Below are 17,683 nucleotides of genomic sequence, written 5' to 3' on the forward strand. Positions count from 1 at the left end.
GAGATCGAGTAGAGTTATATTTTGGGGGAGGCCTATAGTGCATATGCACTATAAGACTACGTATTTTATTGTAAAAACAGTCATGAGGATGTAAAGTACAGCATAGGGAATATAGTCAGTAATATTGAATAACTGGTGTCATATGGGTACTAAACTTATCAGGAGGATCACTGTGTAAATTATACAAATGTCTAATCACTATGTTGTACACCTGAAATTGATATAATATTCTATGTGAACTGTAATTGAAGAAATTTTTTTTAAATCTGTATTTTAACTTTTTATGATGAGTTTAGTAACCTGCCTTGAGCTGGGCATATTCTTTTGTTACTTGGTCATAATGGGGTATACACTGGAATTTATAAATGAACCAAAGCCAATTGATTAGCATCATTAGAGATGGGCAAAAATTTGTAGGCCAAGTTAAGAAATGAACACTAAATGGATCTTTGGTGTCTGAATCTCTGTTCATTAACAGTTCATTTCATTCAGCTGAGCCAATCAATTAGACACATTACATCTAAGCAATGAATGAGAAGCTTTATAGTCTAAATAATCAGAGATGTTCGGCATTTGGTTAAGTATAGTTGAACAGGTCTAGTGACTTTATCAGAATAATGCAGAATTTTCTAAGAATGCTTTAAAAATATCATTAGCATATGAAAAAGCACAATACTGGCATAAAATTATAACAAGAGTCTCTATCCCTTCCAATTCTAAGAAGCTTTAAGAGTATAAAATAATTTTGGAAACTTCTCTGGGACTGAAGCTCTGTGATAGACATATAATTTTCAAAAAGAAAAACCCACAATGAGGACTCCCTCCCATCACTGTTCTAAAAGCACAATGCCTCCTTCCAGGAGAAAAATCCACTCAGCTTCACCCCGAAAGACCACTGCATGGCATTCTGCCTGTCAGTGTTAACTCTGTTTAATCAACACTCACTCTTTAGCTAATACTTCCTATCTGAAGGGTATAAAATGAAATGCAAATATGTACATTTTTCCTCTACGCATTTCCACACAGCAATCCATTACATTTAACAAATTGTCAATCCTTTTTTAATAATTAAAAGAACTAGAAATAATTTCAAATGTATTATTTTCCAAGCTTCAAGATATTAAAATGAAATAAAAGACCTTTATTAATCATCACAAAAAGATCAGCAATTTCATATAGTGATTTAAAACAAATGAAAATAAAATAGAGGTAAGAATCACCAACAACCTCAATGTTGGAACACAAAAAAAGCTTTAGAATATAGAGTAACTTGGCTGTGAAACTATCAAATGAATTGACAATCTATGCATAAAATTTCATTTTATCCATTAAAAGTCAAACAAAGTTATTTCATACTTTTAAAAAATTAGGATGGGTGGAATTAGACAATGTACAGTGGTTTCCCAATTATCCAGTGTTCGATTTAGGCATCATTAAATACCTGTAGTCAATCTTTGTTAACTCATTTCATTAGATGCTCACGAACCTTTTTCAAATAATCTACTTCAGGGTTCAAAACAACAAAGCAAATACTGAAAAGAAAACCACAAGGCATCAAGGTTTTGTCTAAGAAGGTGTCCATAAACCCTACCCCCAACATTTTGACTTATCATGAAAAGCCAGTTTAAAAGGATGCCTCATTTCCTTGCCTAGAAGGAATACCCAGTAATGTTCCTTTGTATCTGCTTTTCACCCAGTTAGTGGAAAATCAGAAGCAGAAACTATCACAACATTTCCACACAGAGTCAAAGGGTATGCTCCATGTTTCTGATCTGGTCTCTCATTGACCATCATTCCCCCGGGTGGACAGCAGAGGCATCTGGCTGTGCCTCTGTAGCTTTCTTCTGCTAGATCCCATGTTGGCATTTGGATTTGTGGTCTCGTTTGTTACGAGGACATTACTGACCACTGTACTTCAGTCTGACACTGTTCAGAAAAGGCTCAGATTGCATTTATCCTAAAGTGGGATGTGTGCATGGGTTTGTAGGCTGAGGAATACAAGTGGGGTAGAGGAGAGAGATGAAGGTAAATGTATGGAAATGGGGCTCTGTTGGTTTATTTCAACAGATTTCATGCTGGAAAATGAAGCCTAAGAAGTTAGGTAAGGGTCTTGCTTAACATCCCTGTAAACACTTCCAGTCCACTTTATGAAACTAATACTAAAATATCTCAGATTTAGCCTTTATATTCCAAACCACAAAGCAAAGAAATGCAGTTTTTGCTTGTTTGTTTTTTCCCCCTCTAAAATGAAGAACTGTTTTAAGATTCTTCTTTAAGCACAAATGGAATGTGACGCATAGGTGTATACCCACAGGATGAGACTACAAACCAAAGGAAGGGCAGAAGACAATTATTTTTCTCCTGGAACTGCTCAATTCCACAGTGAGATGGCTGGTAACAGGTAACGAAAGTTCAGTGAATGACATTTGGACTGGGGAACAACTGAAAATTATTGGCAGGTAATAGAAAGGCTATGATGGTGGTTCGGAGCAATGCAAATGACAACCAATGTAACTTCAAAGATTAACTGTCCCCCAAGAGAGAGGCAAAAACTGGAGTTGAGTAGTAGGCGGGAAAAGCCAACAGCCCAGAAACCAACACACCATAATTTTTTGAAGGATTTACATTTTAAGAAATAAAGTGCATGTCTCCAGTTGTGAGGTTAGTCATATATCAACTGAATATGCTCTGAACTCTTATGCAAATCACAGTGCTGTGATGATCATGGCATAATTTATAAGTAGATTTGTGTCAGGCAGAACTTGTGGGAAACAATAGGGTATGCTTTTTTTTCAGGGTGTGTATTTGACTGCCACCAAAATAGCTTGTCTAATGAGACTCCCTGAGGCTGACATCTCCTTTGTTTCCCTCAAGGGTATGTATCTCCTGGGCTTCTAGGTGAAGAATGTTCACGAGGAAACCCACAAAACCATAGAACCCTTTGTCTCCAGCTCCTTCCTAGAGTATCTGAATCACAGCACTTGATTTTTAACTATCATGCAGAACACACAGCTGAGTCATTAAATGCTATGGGCACCCAGTCCACCTTGGGAATTAAACTGCTTACCTTTGAGCAATTTCAATAATCTACATCCTAATTTACAGGTAGAGTCATTTACTCAATTCTTTTCAGGAATTAAAGCACAAGGAACATTCTACTAGAGACTGTCTCACTCTCATTCCCATATTTCTTCTGTGTCCACTTACTTCTCACCAATCTATATTAAAGAGAGTCTACTGATAAGGATAATCAAGACATAGGCTTTCAGTTTTAAATAATGTATCTGGCTGACCTGAGTTAGGTTTTCCTTATTTTCTAATTCAGTTGAATTAGAATTATTTTCTTAATTCAGACTAAGATTCAACCTATATTAATCCCCATTTCCTAATAAACAAGCATAGAAAAAAAGGGAAAGGTGGTTAAAGGATTTAAAACTAACCTTAGATTATCTGTACTACAATAATCAACGGTGCATTATTCTTAGTATCTAAGAAAACTGAGGGAAAAACCCCCAATAACTTAGTTTTCAGTTACATTTCTGGGAAGCATACCTGAAGGCTGACTTATCCCGTATATCCTAAAATAAAGAAGATGTATTTTGACTATCCAGTTTTAAATATTCTAAACATTCCTATCCATGAAATACTTAACTGCTTTTTCTTCAAATTGAGCTTCATTCTGATTTTTCATTGTAGTCTGACTAGCATCTTCCCAAGGTAGAATTTTAAACTGTAGCTTTGGCTGTTTAAGAGAGATGTATGTGAGTAAAGAAAAAACACTGGAAAGCTCTATTGTGCTAAAATAATCAAAAGCACTATAAATAGTAATAGCTATAAAAATAACACTAATAGGACTATAATAATTTCAAATAAAATTTTAACTTTTGCATTTGGAGAAAATAGTATCATGCTGTAATTTTAAAATGGTCCCCAAAATAATTCCTTATCCCACTTAAAGGCACAAATTTTAGGAAAATCATTACACACAATTTAAAACATTTTACTGCTCAGGCTTATAAATAAGTAGTGATTTAGTTGAAAGTATCCTCAACTGTCTTGCTTTCAAAAAATCATTCCTGGAAGGAACTGATCCTAAATTCCAAAGTTTATTAAGCGAAGGAATAAATGAGATGGGAGCTTGTTAACAGACACACCTGGGCAGTTTGGGTTGGTAATGAAAACTGCTTTTAACACTCACAACCTTACCTGCAGATAATGAAGCGCTGATGCAGTGTGAGCTGAGGAGTTCAGGAAGGTCTGATTACTCAAAATTATACTTTCCTTCCATTTGCAAAATTATTTAAAATTCTACCAATGGAAATTTATTCTTTGGGGAAGAACTCAAAAATTTATTCTTTGACTCTCTCCACTTCAGTTAATCTTTCAGAAGGGAAACATTCCTAAGAGAGATAACCATTAACCCAGTTCATTCCAGGCAGGGTCAGCAAAATTGGACAGTGGATCAAATGCAGCCCACTGCCTGATTTCATAGGTCCATGAGCTAAGGGGGGGGGGGGTTGTTACATTTTTATTGGGCTGGGGAAAAAATTCAATGTAAGAATAGTATTTCATGACATGGAAAAATGAAATGAAATTCAAAATTCAGTTTCCATAACTAAAGTTTTATTGGAACATAGCCCATTTATTTCTTTACATATGGTCTATGGCTGCTTTTATCCTACAATGGCAGAGTTGAGTTGGGGGATAGCATATTGCTTGTAAAATTGAAAATATTTAGAGTTTTGCCCTTTACAGGAAGTTCAGTGGCCCTCTGTTCTAAGGTGTTGTTATCCTGTAAGAATTACTTCCTGACTCACAGAGGTTGCCCTGGCAAAGCGTTCAAGGTTCTTCTGGAAGGAGAGGATGAGGGGAAACACACTGACCAGTGTCAAGAGAATAAGAACCAGAAAGATTTTATCCAACTTTTAAGCTTTAAAACAAAATGTAAAAGTTGTATATGCATATATACATACAGTACCCAGAATGTAAGCCATTCCACAGACCACATAAGTTTCTTCCTTTTGTCCTTTACTCCTTTTATCCATCATTCTTTCTTTCTTTCCAATGTTTTTCCATCCTTCCTTTCTTGCTTCTTTTCTTTCTCCCTCCTCCCTTCCACTCACTTATTCATTTACTTAATTAATCCATTCCTCCACACAAACTCCATGTTGGAGAATGGGTATACAGCTATAGACAAGGGATATAAGGTCTCTTCACAGAGCTTAAACTCCAAAGGAGGAGGAAAGACATGTATACAGAAGTCACCCAGGAACTGACGGGCAGGTGACGAGGGTCGAGGTTCAGTTTAGACCAGGGTGGTCAGGGTCAGTTCACAGAAGGGGTGATATTTGCGCTGAAACTCAAAAGGATGAAATGAGCCATCAGTGAAAGAGTTAAGGGAAAGCATGGTAGAGACAGTAGCACATGCAAAGCTCCGGGGACAAAAGGGTTTAATTTCGGGAACAAAAGGGACACTGGGATGTGTGTTGTGGCTGTTAATGAAACAATCCCTTTAAATTACCAAAAAGTATCAAAAAAAAAAAACCCAAAAAACCCCCCAAACAAAAAATGCTATTAAAACCTTATTATTTGCCAAAAATTGTATTGGGTGCTTTCCACATATGTTCTCATTTAATGCTCACAAAAACTCTCCCTTGGCAAACATTATTAACTTCATTCACTTAAAGTCAGAGAAAACAGACTCGCAGGTATTAAAGTATCGAATTCCACACTGTGATTAAATGTTGGAGCTTAGACTGTAATGCACATCCACCTGACTCAAAGAAGTCCATCTTAACTCTCAAAAAAGCAAATTAAAGATCACATTAAATATATATATATATATATATATTTAACAACTCTGCAAAATGGAACTAATGTAAATACCATATGCTGACAGTGAAGTTTTACGAGCAGATAGACAATAAATGCTTTTTTATTACCATCAGGGGCTATTTTGTCTGTGTGTGTGTTTGGTGAAGGTTAGGGGATACACTGGAAAACTGTTCTGGAGCCTCTTTCTCAAAATTATTCCTTCCAGAACAGCATTCCAGAACCTTATTTTTAACAGATGTCAGGTGACAGTATAACAAAACACATGCTATCTCACAATACATTTAATGTTCAAACAAAAACGGTTATTGGTACACATTTTTATATTTATTTACTCTGTAATAAAAGGGATTACATTTTCTGCCACATGCCTTTCTTAAGTAAGTTGCAACTCCTCTGACTTCTGGGTCTGACAGTAGGCCAGCCGGGCACACAGTCATGACCACCAGGGACCTTTCAGAAGACAGGACAAAGGGCGGCAGAGACCTACACTTAATTAGCTGTGCTGCTGTGCAGATAAATGGCACCTCTATTGTGTGCTGCTTTTCCACCTCTTTTAGATTGAAGCTGCAGGAACTTAGATTCATCACCGAGCTCATAAATGGCCTCTCCCCCCAACCCCCGTTTCACTCGGGACAAATTTATTAGTTCTTTTCTCACAGTGAAATGAGATGTAGGGATTTCAATTACAACCAGAGGGTGGTAACGACATGGAGTCTCTTGTAGGTAATATTTTTCTATTTCATTTTTATGAGAAAACACAGAAATATTGTTAACAGACATTAAATATTATTTATTAAAGTAAACATTAAACTTCTAACAAATTAAATTTTGTAATGTACTCTTGGAAAGAAATGTACTTCAGAATCAATTTTTTTGAAACCAAAATAATCACTGATTATGATAAGAAGTCAAAGATATAAGAGGAGATGCTTATTAGTCATTCTTTCAGCTCATAAAACAAATCTTTGAGGGTTGAAGCATTAAGAGGACATCATTGAAAGTAGAGTTCTCACTTCTGGGGCTATCTCCCATTCCCATCTCTGGCTGATTTGCTTTAGTTTTATCACTTTTTGCACAATTTAAAATTTATGCAAACATTTTCAATGCTGCCTTTAATTTTTGCCAGAATATTTTGAACCTGGTTTAAAACTGAAATTGAAGAAGCCCGAGGAGGGTTTTAATAACAACTTTCTTCAGTCTGTTTATTTAAAACATGATGAATAAGCAAAAAGAAAAGGTGCAGAATGGAAAAAGAAAAATGATCCCTTCTCCTTCCTAGAAGCGCTCGAGATTACTGGATTGTTCGTAATCTCGCACCAGGGATGAAAATCTTCCTCACGTGCCAATGGACAAATATATACATATATATTTATATTTATATGACACTATCCCAGTTGCCATGTGCATTTAAGCTTAGAGTCTATGGGTTTATACATAGTTTTAAAGTTATAGAAAGGCAGTGAGAAGTTTTACTAATACTAAATCTCCAGTACTGCCTGACTTATTTAATGCACTTTCTAAAAAGTATTTAGTTTCTTATAGTCTCTTTTTTGAGGAGGTAGGAAGTCAGCTAGTATTTTACCACACTAAATGCGTAATATGCTTGTTAATGAATCATTCTCATAGGAAAAAAAAAAAACAAGGAAGAAATTAAAAGAAAGGCCAGGAACCTAAACAAATAAAGTGTAGCAATTCAGTTCTCCATGAGCTCAGGAGGCATTAAGTACAGTGGTAGGGAAGCCAGGCAGACTCTAATATGAGTAAGTTATAGCCCTGCCACTTACGGGCTTCGCAAGCTACATGCCTTAGGTTCTTTATCTGTAAAATGAGGATAGCAGTATCTCTTATACAATTGTTATAGGGAATAAATGACATATATTGAGAAGTTTGAGCATAGGGCATGACAAAAGAATTGCTCATTAGCTATTAATATCATTCATTAACAAATCAGAGGGCCTGTTTTCCCCCTTTTCCTTTGATGCACAGACCATCACCCTTGGGGCGGATTTAGTGCAATCTTGACAGGAATTAAGAAGCGTTAAATAAGTATTTGTTAATAGAGTGAAACATAATCTTAGTGAGTTTTCAAGACTCCAGCTTGGGGAAATCCTCTGCAGTGTTTCTTTATATTCTGGAAAATCAGCCAAAGATGGGATGGGAGAGTCCCAGAAGTGAGAACTCTAATTTCTTTCAATGATGTCTTAATGCTTCAGAGCTCAAAGATTTGTTTTATGAGGCAATGGAAACTGTTTTAACCAGAATTGTATCATTGATGAGCAACTGTTTCCAAATTTGTTGCAAACTAGTCATTACTTAAAATACTGCTTTCCACAATTGTCAATGTTATCAAGAGATGGAAGACAAAATGGAGCACATAGTGTTATGTCCGAACATTTGAGCGCCCGTAAAATTCATAGGTTGAAATCCTAATCCCCAATATGATACTATTAGGAGGTAGGACCTTGGGAGGTGATGAGGGCATGAGTGTGGAGCCCTCATAAAAGAGCCTATTCAAGAGACTCAGAGCGCTCTCTCTGCTCTGTGCCATGTGAGGACACAGCCAGAAGTGGCTATCTATGAATCAGGAAGTAGGCCCTCACCACCTACAAATCTACCAGCATAAATACTGAATACTGCATCTGCCTTAATCTAGGACTTCCCAGCCTCTAGAACTGTGAGAAGTAAATGTTACTAGTATAAGTTACCTAATTTAAGGTATTTTTGTTATAGCAGCCTGAACAGATTAAGACACACAGTTATCTATCCAAAGTTGAAGGCCCTAATTAGGAATGTAACATGAGAAGAACAGCAGATACACGCGACGTAGAACAGTGCCATAGTGATCACTTAATCGGCAATGCAAATGAAATTGCCTCCAACTACCAGGTGACAGTTGACTCTGGAAACATGGCAAAACTCTGACAAGCTCAACAGTGCAAAACTTCATAATGTGCTTAGATTATTTTCATTTTTCACAGGAAAATGTAAGCTGCTCTTCACATCAGCCCCTGTGCCCACGAAGCCCAGAACTCAGACTCTGACAAAACACCATGTTTTATGGAAATGTTGCTTTTCATGCAGTCAACTGCAAAGGGGATAGTGTACAGAGATAGATAAAATAACTTCCCCCCTGGGAGCAATTTGCAAAATCTGTAACACACTTGGTTCATTTTCACTACCAAGTTTTTTAAACTTTCAGTCACGGAGTAAAATTTGAGCTTTCGAGCTCAAAGAGGACACTTAGTTTTTGCAGTTTTAAATGTATCCAAATGGTGTCCTTTTCTTTTTTTTTGAGACATTTTTTAGAAGCTTGACTCAAGAAGACTGCCGAATCCTGAGGACCTGTGCTTTGCATCCTTCAGGAGAAACAAAACCGACCACATTCTCATATTTTTTATCCTCAAGAGAAAATGATTTAGTCAATCAACTTCGAATTATTCAGAGACAAGAATACTTCACTCTCAAGGCTTTCTATTTTCAAGTTAAATTCTGTCATACATTTGGAAGTAAAATTAAGTTGCAAATTTCAGGTAAAATAGGATGATAACATTTCCAGTGGAATCTATTTTACTGAGCTTGGTTCCCTGCTCTCCCGAGGCCTCCTAACGTAGTACATTGAAGTGTACAAACCTAATTGGTTGAGACCCTGCTTGACCTTATAATACAGACTGATAATGTTTCATGTCTGTTAAGACCTCGAACTGAATTTAAGGCTTGACAAGGCCTTTCAGCTTTTAATAAAAGAGAGATTTTTAATGAGCCACTAACTTGCTTGTCCTGAAAGTGTTGCTCAACCCTCCCATCCCCCACAGTGACCCATGTTTTCTTTTCTTTATGTCATTGCTTAGAACAGTTTTTTAAGAAATCATATATCAGAAAAAGAGATAGTGATCTGCTTACATTCTGAAGACTGCATCTTGGAAAGAATAAGTAGGTATACATCACATTTTGGTTTCTAGAATTATGTAAGTTCCATTATAACTCTTGTGAGTCATCCTAGGGATGAGCGGGATACTGAATTTACCTTTTAGTTTAATAAAGCCTTAAAGAGTCAATTCCAATTTATCAATGTATGTAAATTGGGATGTCTAGAAATGTACTTTAGTACCAAGACAATCAGAATTTCTACAGAAATTTTAAGAACTGCTTTAATCGATCCTTCAATTCTTCTGGAGAGCCAGTGTTGGAACCCAACCTCCCAGTTCACTCTCTCTCCCCCTTTTAAAGTCACTCAGGGACTCTTTGCTGCCCCATCCTTGCATTTCTATCCACAATCTCTAAAATCTCCAGACTACTATGTGGTTTGAAAGTATAGGTTATGGGCACGCCACAGTCAGGCAAACATGACTGACAGCAAAACAACAGAAATTACCCAGTTAGTTGGTCTGTCACTGGCCCAGTTTGTCACATGGTTGTTTACCAGGAGAACTGGCCATCTACTGGGTCTACTGAGATGTTAATGTTTGATATGCCAGCCTCTGCTAGCGCGATTTATTTGTCCATGTCAGTTTTTTGTCTTTGGTGGTTTTTCTTGCCCAGTAAATCCCCAATGATGTGTCTGCCAACTCTACACTGGAATTCTTTTCCATATTATAATACCCCTATATTAATATTCATTAGACTTGTTCCAAGAGAACTAAGAAATTTGAGTTCTATTTTTCTTTTCTTAAAAACACTGTGCTACCATAGGCTGGCTACTCCTTAAGTAGCTGAAATGAAGTAATGGCTGAGGAAAAGATTATCTTCGCCTTCCTGCTCATTTCTAATGCTTTTGCCTAAGCACTATTTAGGAGACAAAAACAAAATCAACCCCCTGCCCCTCCACTCCCAAAGCATTTCCCAAAAATAAATGATATCCCTCAAATGGAAGGTTCCAGACTATTTTTAAAAGCTATCTGGGAGAGAAATTAAATATAATTATGGGTCATCTGAAAAATAGCATGCCTATAATGCCATTTAATTATCCTTCAAGGGCATAGCTTCTAGAATGTCTCAGAGAAAAATGTATTTTTAAAAAAACAGAATCATTTTTTAAATTAAATGAAGGATTCAGCTCATTTCTAATGAAAATACTGATACTGAAGAAAGTGTCCAGAATTACTTGTGACGTTTAGATTATAGATCCTACAACTAAAACGTTTCCTTTTTCCTCTTAAAATAATGTGATTGATATTCATATGTAGCCCATATCATCAATTTCATTTCTGCTACATTGTGGATTTTTTTCACTTTTCCACTTTTTCATTATATTCAGTAGTTATCCAAAGATGTAAACACTTTCCTTTAGCATAATCTGACCAAAATCTGAATTTAAAATCATGGTTACCCATGGGAGGAGGAAAGGAGAGTGAGAGAGGAGAGTGTAAAAGAAGAAAGAGAGGGGGCTCGGGAAGGAGGCGGGAGGGGGCGGGAAGAGTGGCTCCAGGAGGGCAGACACATTTACTGCTTTGTCCTCAGCATGCAGCACCAGGTCTGGCATATAGTAGGTGTAAATAAACAGTCAGGGTGTGGAATCAATATTTATGGAGGATCTGCCAGGCCCCAAGGTTCATATACTTTTTATCCTAGTTAATCCTCTCCATAACCCTATGAAGTCAGTATTGTTAGTGTCCCCAGTTTACAGATACGAATACTGCTTCAAAATGACCTAAAGATGGCCTAGCAGAAAAGGAAAATGAATAAGAACAACCAAGTTCATAATCATCTAGTCTTGTCATTTAAAATAAAATGAAAAGTGAGATGGCTGTAAGTTTGCATGAAAGAAGGGGCATACATGTTTTCAAGATATGTACTCTGTCTAGTGAATGACTTAGTAGCATTTGAAAGCTGTTCGTCACTAAGCATGATACTCTTTGGAGTGATCTGCATTCTGGGAACCACAAAACAACAGGACTATAAAAGAAAGAAATCGATAAGAGGTAAGTTGATGATTTAAAAATGAAAACAAGAAGCAACAGCAGTACCTACCACTGCCAGCCATCACAAGTAAGGTGTCAGTCACTGAACACTTTTCAACTAAACTGAGAAAAAATGGATTACCTTTGATGTCTACTTAAAATGACTCAGCTGATCTCCAGTGGATGAAACAAGGGATTTGCTTGATCAATGTACCTCAAAACCATATGCAAATGGGACTTATACTGCACCACGCATTTATACAAGATAATACTTGTTTTTTAAGAGCAGCGGACAATGTAACAGCAAATGAATCACACACACACACACACACACACGAGCCAGACAATGTTAAGATCCAGTAAAAAATTTTCCCAATGACCAAATGCTTTGTAAAAATCACTGTTAAATATGTTTGTCTCCACTGTTTGATTCCTCCAACACTCTCCTTTCTGCTGTCTGCCCCATCACCATTTTATCCTTTTCCAATCACAATGATTCCTACCACTCCTGCCAAATTATTCACTTCTTGACCTTTTGTTTCAATACGTTCAAAACAGAAGGGAGAATAGAGCAGGACAGAAAATAGGAGGGAGACTGAAAGTGTGTCTGCGCACAGGAATGACAGAATTTGGAAGTCACCCCAAAACTTTTAAAACAAAATATGAACTCTAGGATAGAGATGGCTATTGTTTTTTAATGGGTACACCTTTGAGAGAACCAGGAATAGGTGCTGCATAAATAAGAGACATGTATGGAGGCATCTATTTGTTTATTTAGTCAGCCGAAATTTACTGAATACCTACCATGGTGAGAGACTGTGCTAAATACGTGGATGTAGAGAAAGTAAGACATCAGAGTCGTTTTGTAGGTATGACAGGAAATTACAATTCTTTGTACAGTAAATTTTTGTTTCAAAACCTAAACGCCTTAGCTAAGTGAATTCAAGGACTTAACAAATATTTATTCAGTTTTATTGATTATTTTCCTCTTGAAATATTCTTGGCTAAGCTTCGTGGCATTATGATCTCCAGAAATTATTTTCTTTACGTCTTAGACTCCTTTGCAGGATTTTCATCTTTAGCCTGTTATTTAAGTGTTTGTGTTCCCTAGAGTTCTGGCTTAAGTTTTCATATCTTGCTTTTTTCTGCCTATCCCCCTGGGAGTTCTTATTGGTCCTATGACATTTAGTATCATCTGTGTGATACGGAGACCAGATCTAAAGACACCAAATTCTGACTGTCCTGTTCAAACTCTTCCTGAGATCATATGTGAATCCCCCTCCTGACATTGCCACCTGGATGTTTGAAGGCACCTAAACTGAAAATATCATAAATTGAACTGATTAATTTTCCCTTATCTCACTGACTAACACCACCATCCATGAAGTTGTTCAATCAAGAAACCTAAGAGTCATTCTTAGCTCCTTCCTTTTTACATCCTAACAACCAATTCCATGAATTTTTATACCCTAAAATATATTAAGAAACCATTTACTCCTCTTCTGTCTCTGTTACTACCCAACTCAAGTCACTAGCATCTCTGGCCAACATTTGCACCAATATCTGCTTAACTGGTCTCCCTGATTTCAATCTCGCCTGCACCCAACGATTTTACAGCCAATTATGTGTTAAAGATGCAAATTTGATCATATTGTCCTCCTGTTTCAAACCCTTTGTTGTTTTCCCATATACAGAAGGTAAAATCCTCACTCCTTTAGGAAGTCCTGTCTACCTTCCAAACTCCTGTCTTGCTTCTCCTCTCTCAGTCACTTATTCCGCCATATAAAACTTCTTCCGGTTCCTTACACATGACACTGATGTTCTCTTTTACCTCAGGCCTTCACATTTCCTCAACATTTTCTGATTTTCATTCCAAACTTACCAATGCTAACTCCTGCTTTTCATTGAAATATGGACTTTCTTTGGGATCGTCTTGCTGCTGTACCCCAGCTCACTCTTCCCACCTTCAAGCCCCCACACTTCTACCATTATCTCCACCAAACAAAGGCAGATGGTCATGTTATATGCTCCCAGTGACTTATACGTCCCCTCTAGTAGCATTTAGAAAACAATATTTTATTATAAACACCTATTTAACATTCTTTTCCACTGGTGTAGAGGGCAAGAAGCTATCCAGTCTACGCAACTTGCCTTTGTATCCCTAGCATCCAATGCCTTGCACAGAGAATCGGTGCTCAATAAATATTTGTTCAATGAGTAAATGGAGCACCTTTTAGTTACAGAAAACCGGGAAAGGTTTAGAGATAAATAAACACTTACTACCCTTAAGGAGGATAACATGAAATGCAGAGCGTCTGTTAGACCTAACTATAGGATGATAATGAGGAAATAAAATTGACTCCAATTTGGATACATGGGGATTTGCTAACACTGCAAATTGGAATTAAATATTTAGCTCTCCCCTCTGGGATAATCTAATCCACACTAAACCCTTCTGGAAGGCCATTTTTGTGATTTTTACATTACAGATGAGAAAATAGGCACCGCAAACTTAATTGAGCTACTCAAGGTTACCCAATGAATTGGAGACGCAGACAGGACTTAAAACTCAAGCTGTCAATCTACATCCAGTCCTTAGTGTGATCACCAAAAACAAAACAAAACAACAAAAAAACCCAAAAACAAACAAAAAAGCTACTTTGTCTTTTTTCCTCCCCAAAGTTCTATTGTGTGATCGTAGGACTTCAACTTACGTACTTTAATAGTCTTCCTAAAACTATCATCTGTGATATTTATGTTTGAATATGGAAACTCAGTAATGTAGGCATTTTTTGAGATATTTTGCTCTAGTCTTTAACATGAAAGGCGTTCTGTGACGTGTCCCTGCACTCTTGTGCACTCTGTCAGTTCCTTCTTTGTTCTCAATAGAGTATCAGTATTAGGCATGAGTTGCCACCACAAAGTGCCAACATGGAACTCTTCTGCTGTGGGACATCATATTGGATACCCTCCCTTGACAAATGCACACAGTTAGCAGGCATAGTCCATTGCACTTGACAGACATTTTGGTAGAAAATGCTGCCAGTATTTAATAAATATTTGAGAAGCAACATAGGCTATTAAATTCAACAGGATTACTGGTTCCAACACTCATATTGTGACAGAAATAAACTCAAAAACGTTTGTGCTGCCATCTCAAAAGGCCAGATGTGTACCAAGTACTCAATAAATATGTTTATATGTGATATTCTGGGGTGTATGGCAAACATGATGCATTGCATAACCAAAATGCTTCAGAAAGCCTTTATTACCTTCTCTGTATACTCATCTAGTGCACATAGAAGCTTTGCTTTTTATAACAAAAAGCACTGCTGATAATAACTTCTCAGGGTGAGTATGCACTTGAGATTTTTCCTAGCTCCAGACTGGACCACCAAGGGCTCTTTCTTTTTATACTTGAATATAGCTCAAGACGTTAAAGAATTTAATGTGTATAAAATTGAGGATAACCCATGCCACTTTTCTTAGATATATAGAACTATACTTTTCTTGATCATTTTTATATAAGTTACATAATTTTCTCTTATCAGACACAGCATCAAATAGAAGAATCCCCAATAACAGAGCATTTCTCTTGCTCTTCCGGCCTTGCATAACCCATCCTTCATTTGCCAGGAGCCAACATCTTTAACCCGAAAGCACTCAGTCCAGTTCATCTTGTCACTCTCTAGTCCCGCCTTTCATCTCCAGGCCCAAGAAGAACTCTGAATGTCCAAAGTATTTACTGTTCTTAATCCACAATGTGACATTAAGTGAATTGGTTCTGTCATGTAAGTATAACTGATTATGTTTCCCCTAATAAAGACAGACACTTGTGTTACCCATTTGTAAGTTAGCCCAATGTGAAAGAAAGAGAACTTCTGTCAGATGCCAAGTTAACATCAATTGCTCGTGCCATGGAAACGTCAATTAAAATTCTAGTGCAACCTTTGAAACACAAGTTTCCAATCCAAGAAACATGTGTAAATCCACAGTGAATCGAGAGGCATACACGGTAAGCCTTCAGGTCCACATATGTGCTAATATTCTTGGTTGGTCACTGGGAGATGACATTCATGGAGTCAGAATAGTTTTGACTTTCGCTTGAATATGTAGATTCCATGAATTCATCCTCATTCCTCAGCCCTGTTTTGGGGGAAATGACTTTGCAAAGACGTTGATTTCATTTCTTAATGCTGCAGTTATACCAAGGAATAAAGGGTTCCTTTCAAGAGCAGCATGAAAGCTGACTTGCCTTCCAGCTTTAGGAGATTATAAATGCTCTCAAACACTTCTAAAAAACAGCAGATTCCAACTTGGGCTTTAAAGTTCTGACTTTTTTTCTTTTTCTTTTTTTAAACTCCATTTGTTATCACTATGTGACAATATTAAAGGCTAACAGAACAAAAAAACAAATGTTTTTTTATCCCCAGGACACCTGCCCTATTGGAGAATTTACTTTACCTGCAGAGATTCCATTTCTTCATCTTTTCTGTGGGTCTCCTCCAGCAGATCTACAATGAGAAAGTAAAAAACCCATCAAATTACAATGTAAAAATGGGTTACCTCTTATGATCAAACACAGTTCAGTCCGTAGCTTGTATAAACCGTTACCTTGAAAAATAATTTAATGGTTAAGTGTGAGGAGCAATGTAAAAGAAATGCTCTCTCCTCCCCACCTATGAGATGTGGCAGAGCGCTGGGTCCTGCCAGACCTAAGCTAGCTGAGAAGCCCTGGGAGGTCCCAGCTCTGGTGGAGATACCAGAGAACGAGACCAACTTGATTACAAATCCAAAATCACACCCGCTTTTTAGAAATTTGGTCCAGTGCTTATATAACTCAAAAGTAACACAAAATTTTCTTTAAAAATAACCTTTTTTTCTTTTGAAAGAAAAATTAGAAACAAACCATTTGCTCTTAAAATAAACTGCCAAGCCAAGTTCCACTTCCAGAGTCAATTTTTATAACCAAATTAAAACACCCTGGAATAATGGGTGTTATTAATGGAAGTAGAACAACACCTTAACTGTAAAGTCATATTAATTATCATTTCACACCAAAAGGGTGGGAAGCTCTGAAGCTACATCTGACCAAGAGTTTGGCACCATCTCAGAGAAATCAGTGGCTAGAAGGGAAGGTAGGCAATTGAAGAGAGTTCTGTCTAAATGCATGCGTATAACCATGGTGCCTCAGTGCCCTACGTTAATTTATGAACTTGCTGTAAACATATATATGTATATTTGGCAGGAAGAATGTTCTGCCTGCAGCTATACCACCCTGTGCTATGATCTTATTAGATCTCACAAACCTAAAGAGGGCTGGGCTGAGTCAGAACTTGGATGAAAACTGGCAATAAACACCTACAGCAGTGCACATTAATATTAGCATTGATTGGCCTTACTCTGTGATTGACACAGCTTACCAAGACACTGTGCTGCAGAAAAGGAAAATGTAACTTACAGAAATTCAATATATAGCCCCAAAAGGCAAATGCAAAAGTTTGTAGCAAGTGCTACACTAGATGCAGCAGGGAGTAGTAATACAGTGGGGCACCAAGTCACACTGGTATGTCTCGTAATGGGCAGCATGCTGAGACGTCAGGAGACCCGTTAGAGGAGATAACTGATGGGGATGGCCCTTTAAGGCTGCACAGCTAAGAGAGAGACAGACCAATGACAAGCAGTCCTCTCAAGACACAATGTACTTGGATGAAGGACAAGAGGTAGTTTTTGCTCTGTATCCCAGAGGGGAGCTGACTTTGGCTCCCAGTCCTCCCATAATCAGAGTTACCAATAAAGTTACAGGAGCATGGCAATGTATTAAGGTGTATTTTTAAAGGGGTTTTTAGTTGGCACATCAGGTTCTTTAGCTATATGGTGCAGAAACCAACTCAGGGTGTGGGAAATTAAGCGCCCTCAATCTTTCATCTTTTTGCATCCTTACTCATTTG

General features: G+C 37.3%; 1 protein-coding gene across 1 annotated transcript in view; it reads right to left on the reverse strand.

The window, feature by feature from the left end:
* The window catches only part of CEP128 (centrosomal protein 128), a 317,243-nt gene that overhangs the window by 55,180 nt on the left and 244,380 nt on the right, over positions 1-17,683 (reverse strand). Inside the window, exons 17-18 of the mRNA XM_081048990.1 lie at positions 16,197-16,246; positions 3,653-3,742 (exon numbers count right to left, since the gene is read on the reverse strand). Coding sequence (XP_080905116.1) covers positions 3,653-3,742; positions 16,197-16,246 — 140 coding nt within the window. The remainder of the gene's footprint in view (positions 1-3,652; positions 3,743-16,196; positions 16,247-17,683) is intronic.

Source organism: Rhinolophus hipposideros (genome assembly GCF_964194185.1).
Source record: "Rhinolophus hipposideros genome assembly, chromosome: 5".
Classification (NCBI taxonomy): domain Eukaryota; kingdom Metazoa; phylum Chordata; class Mammalia; order Chiroptera; family Rhinolophidae; genus Rhinolophus; species Rhinolophus hipposideros.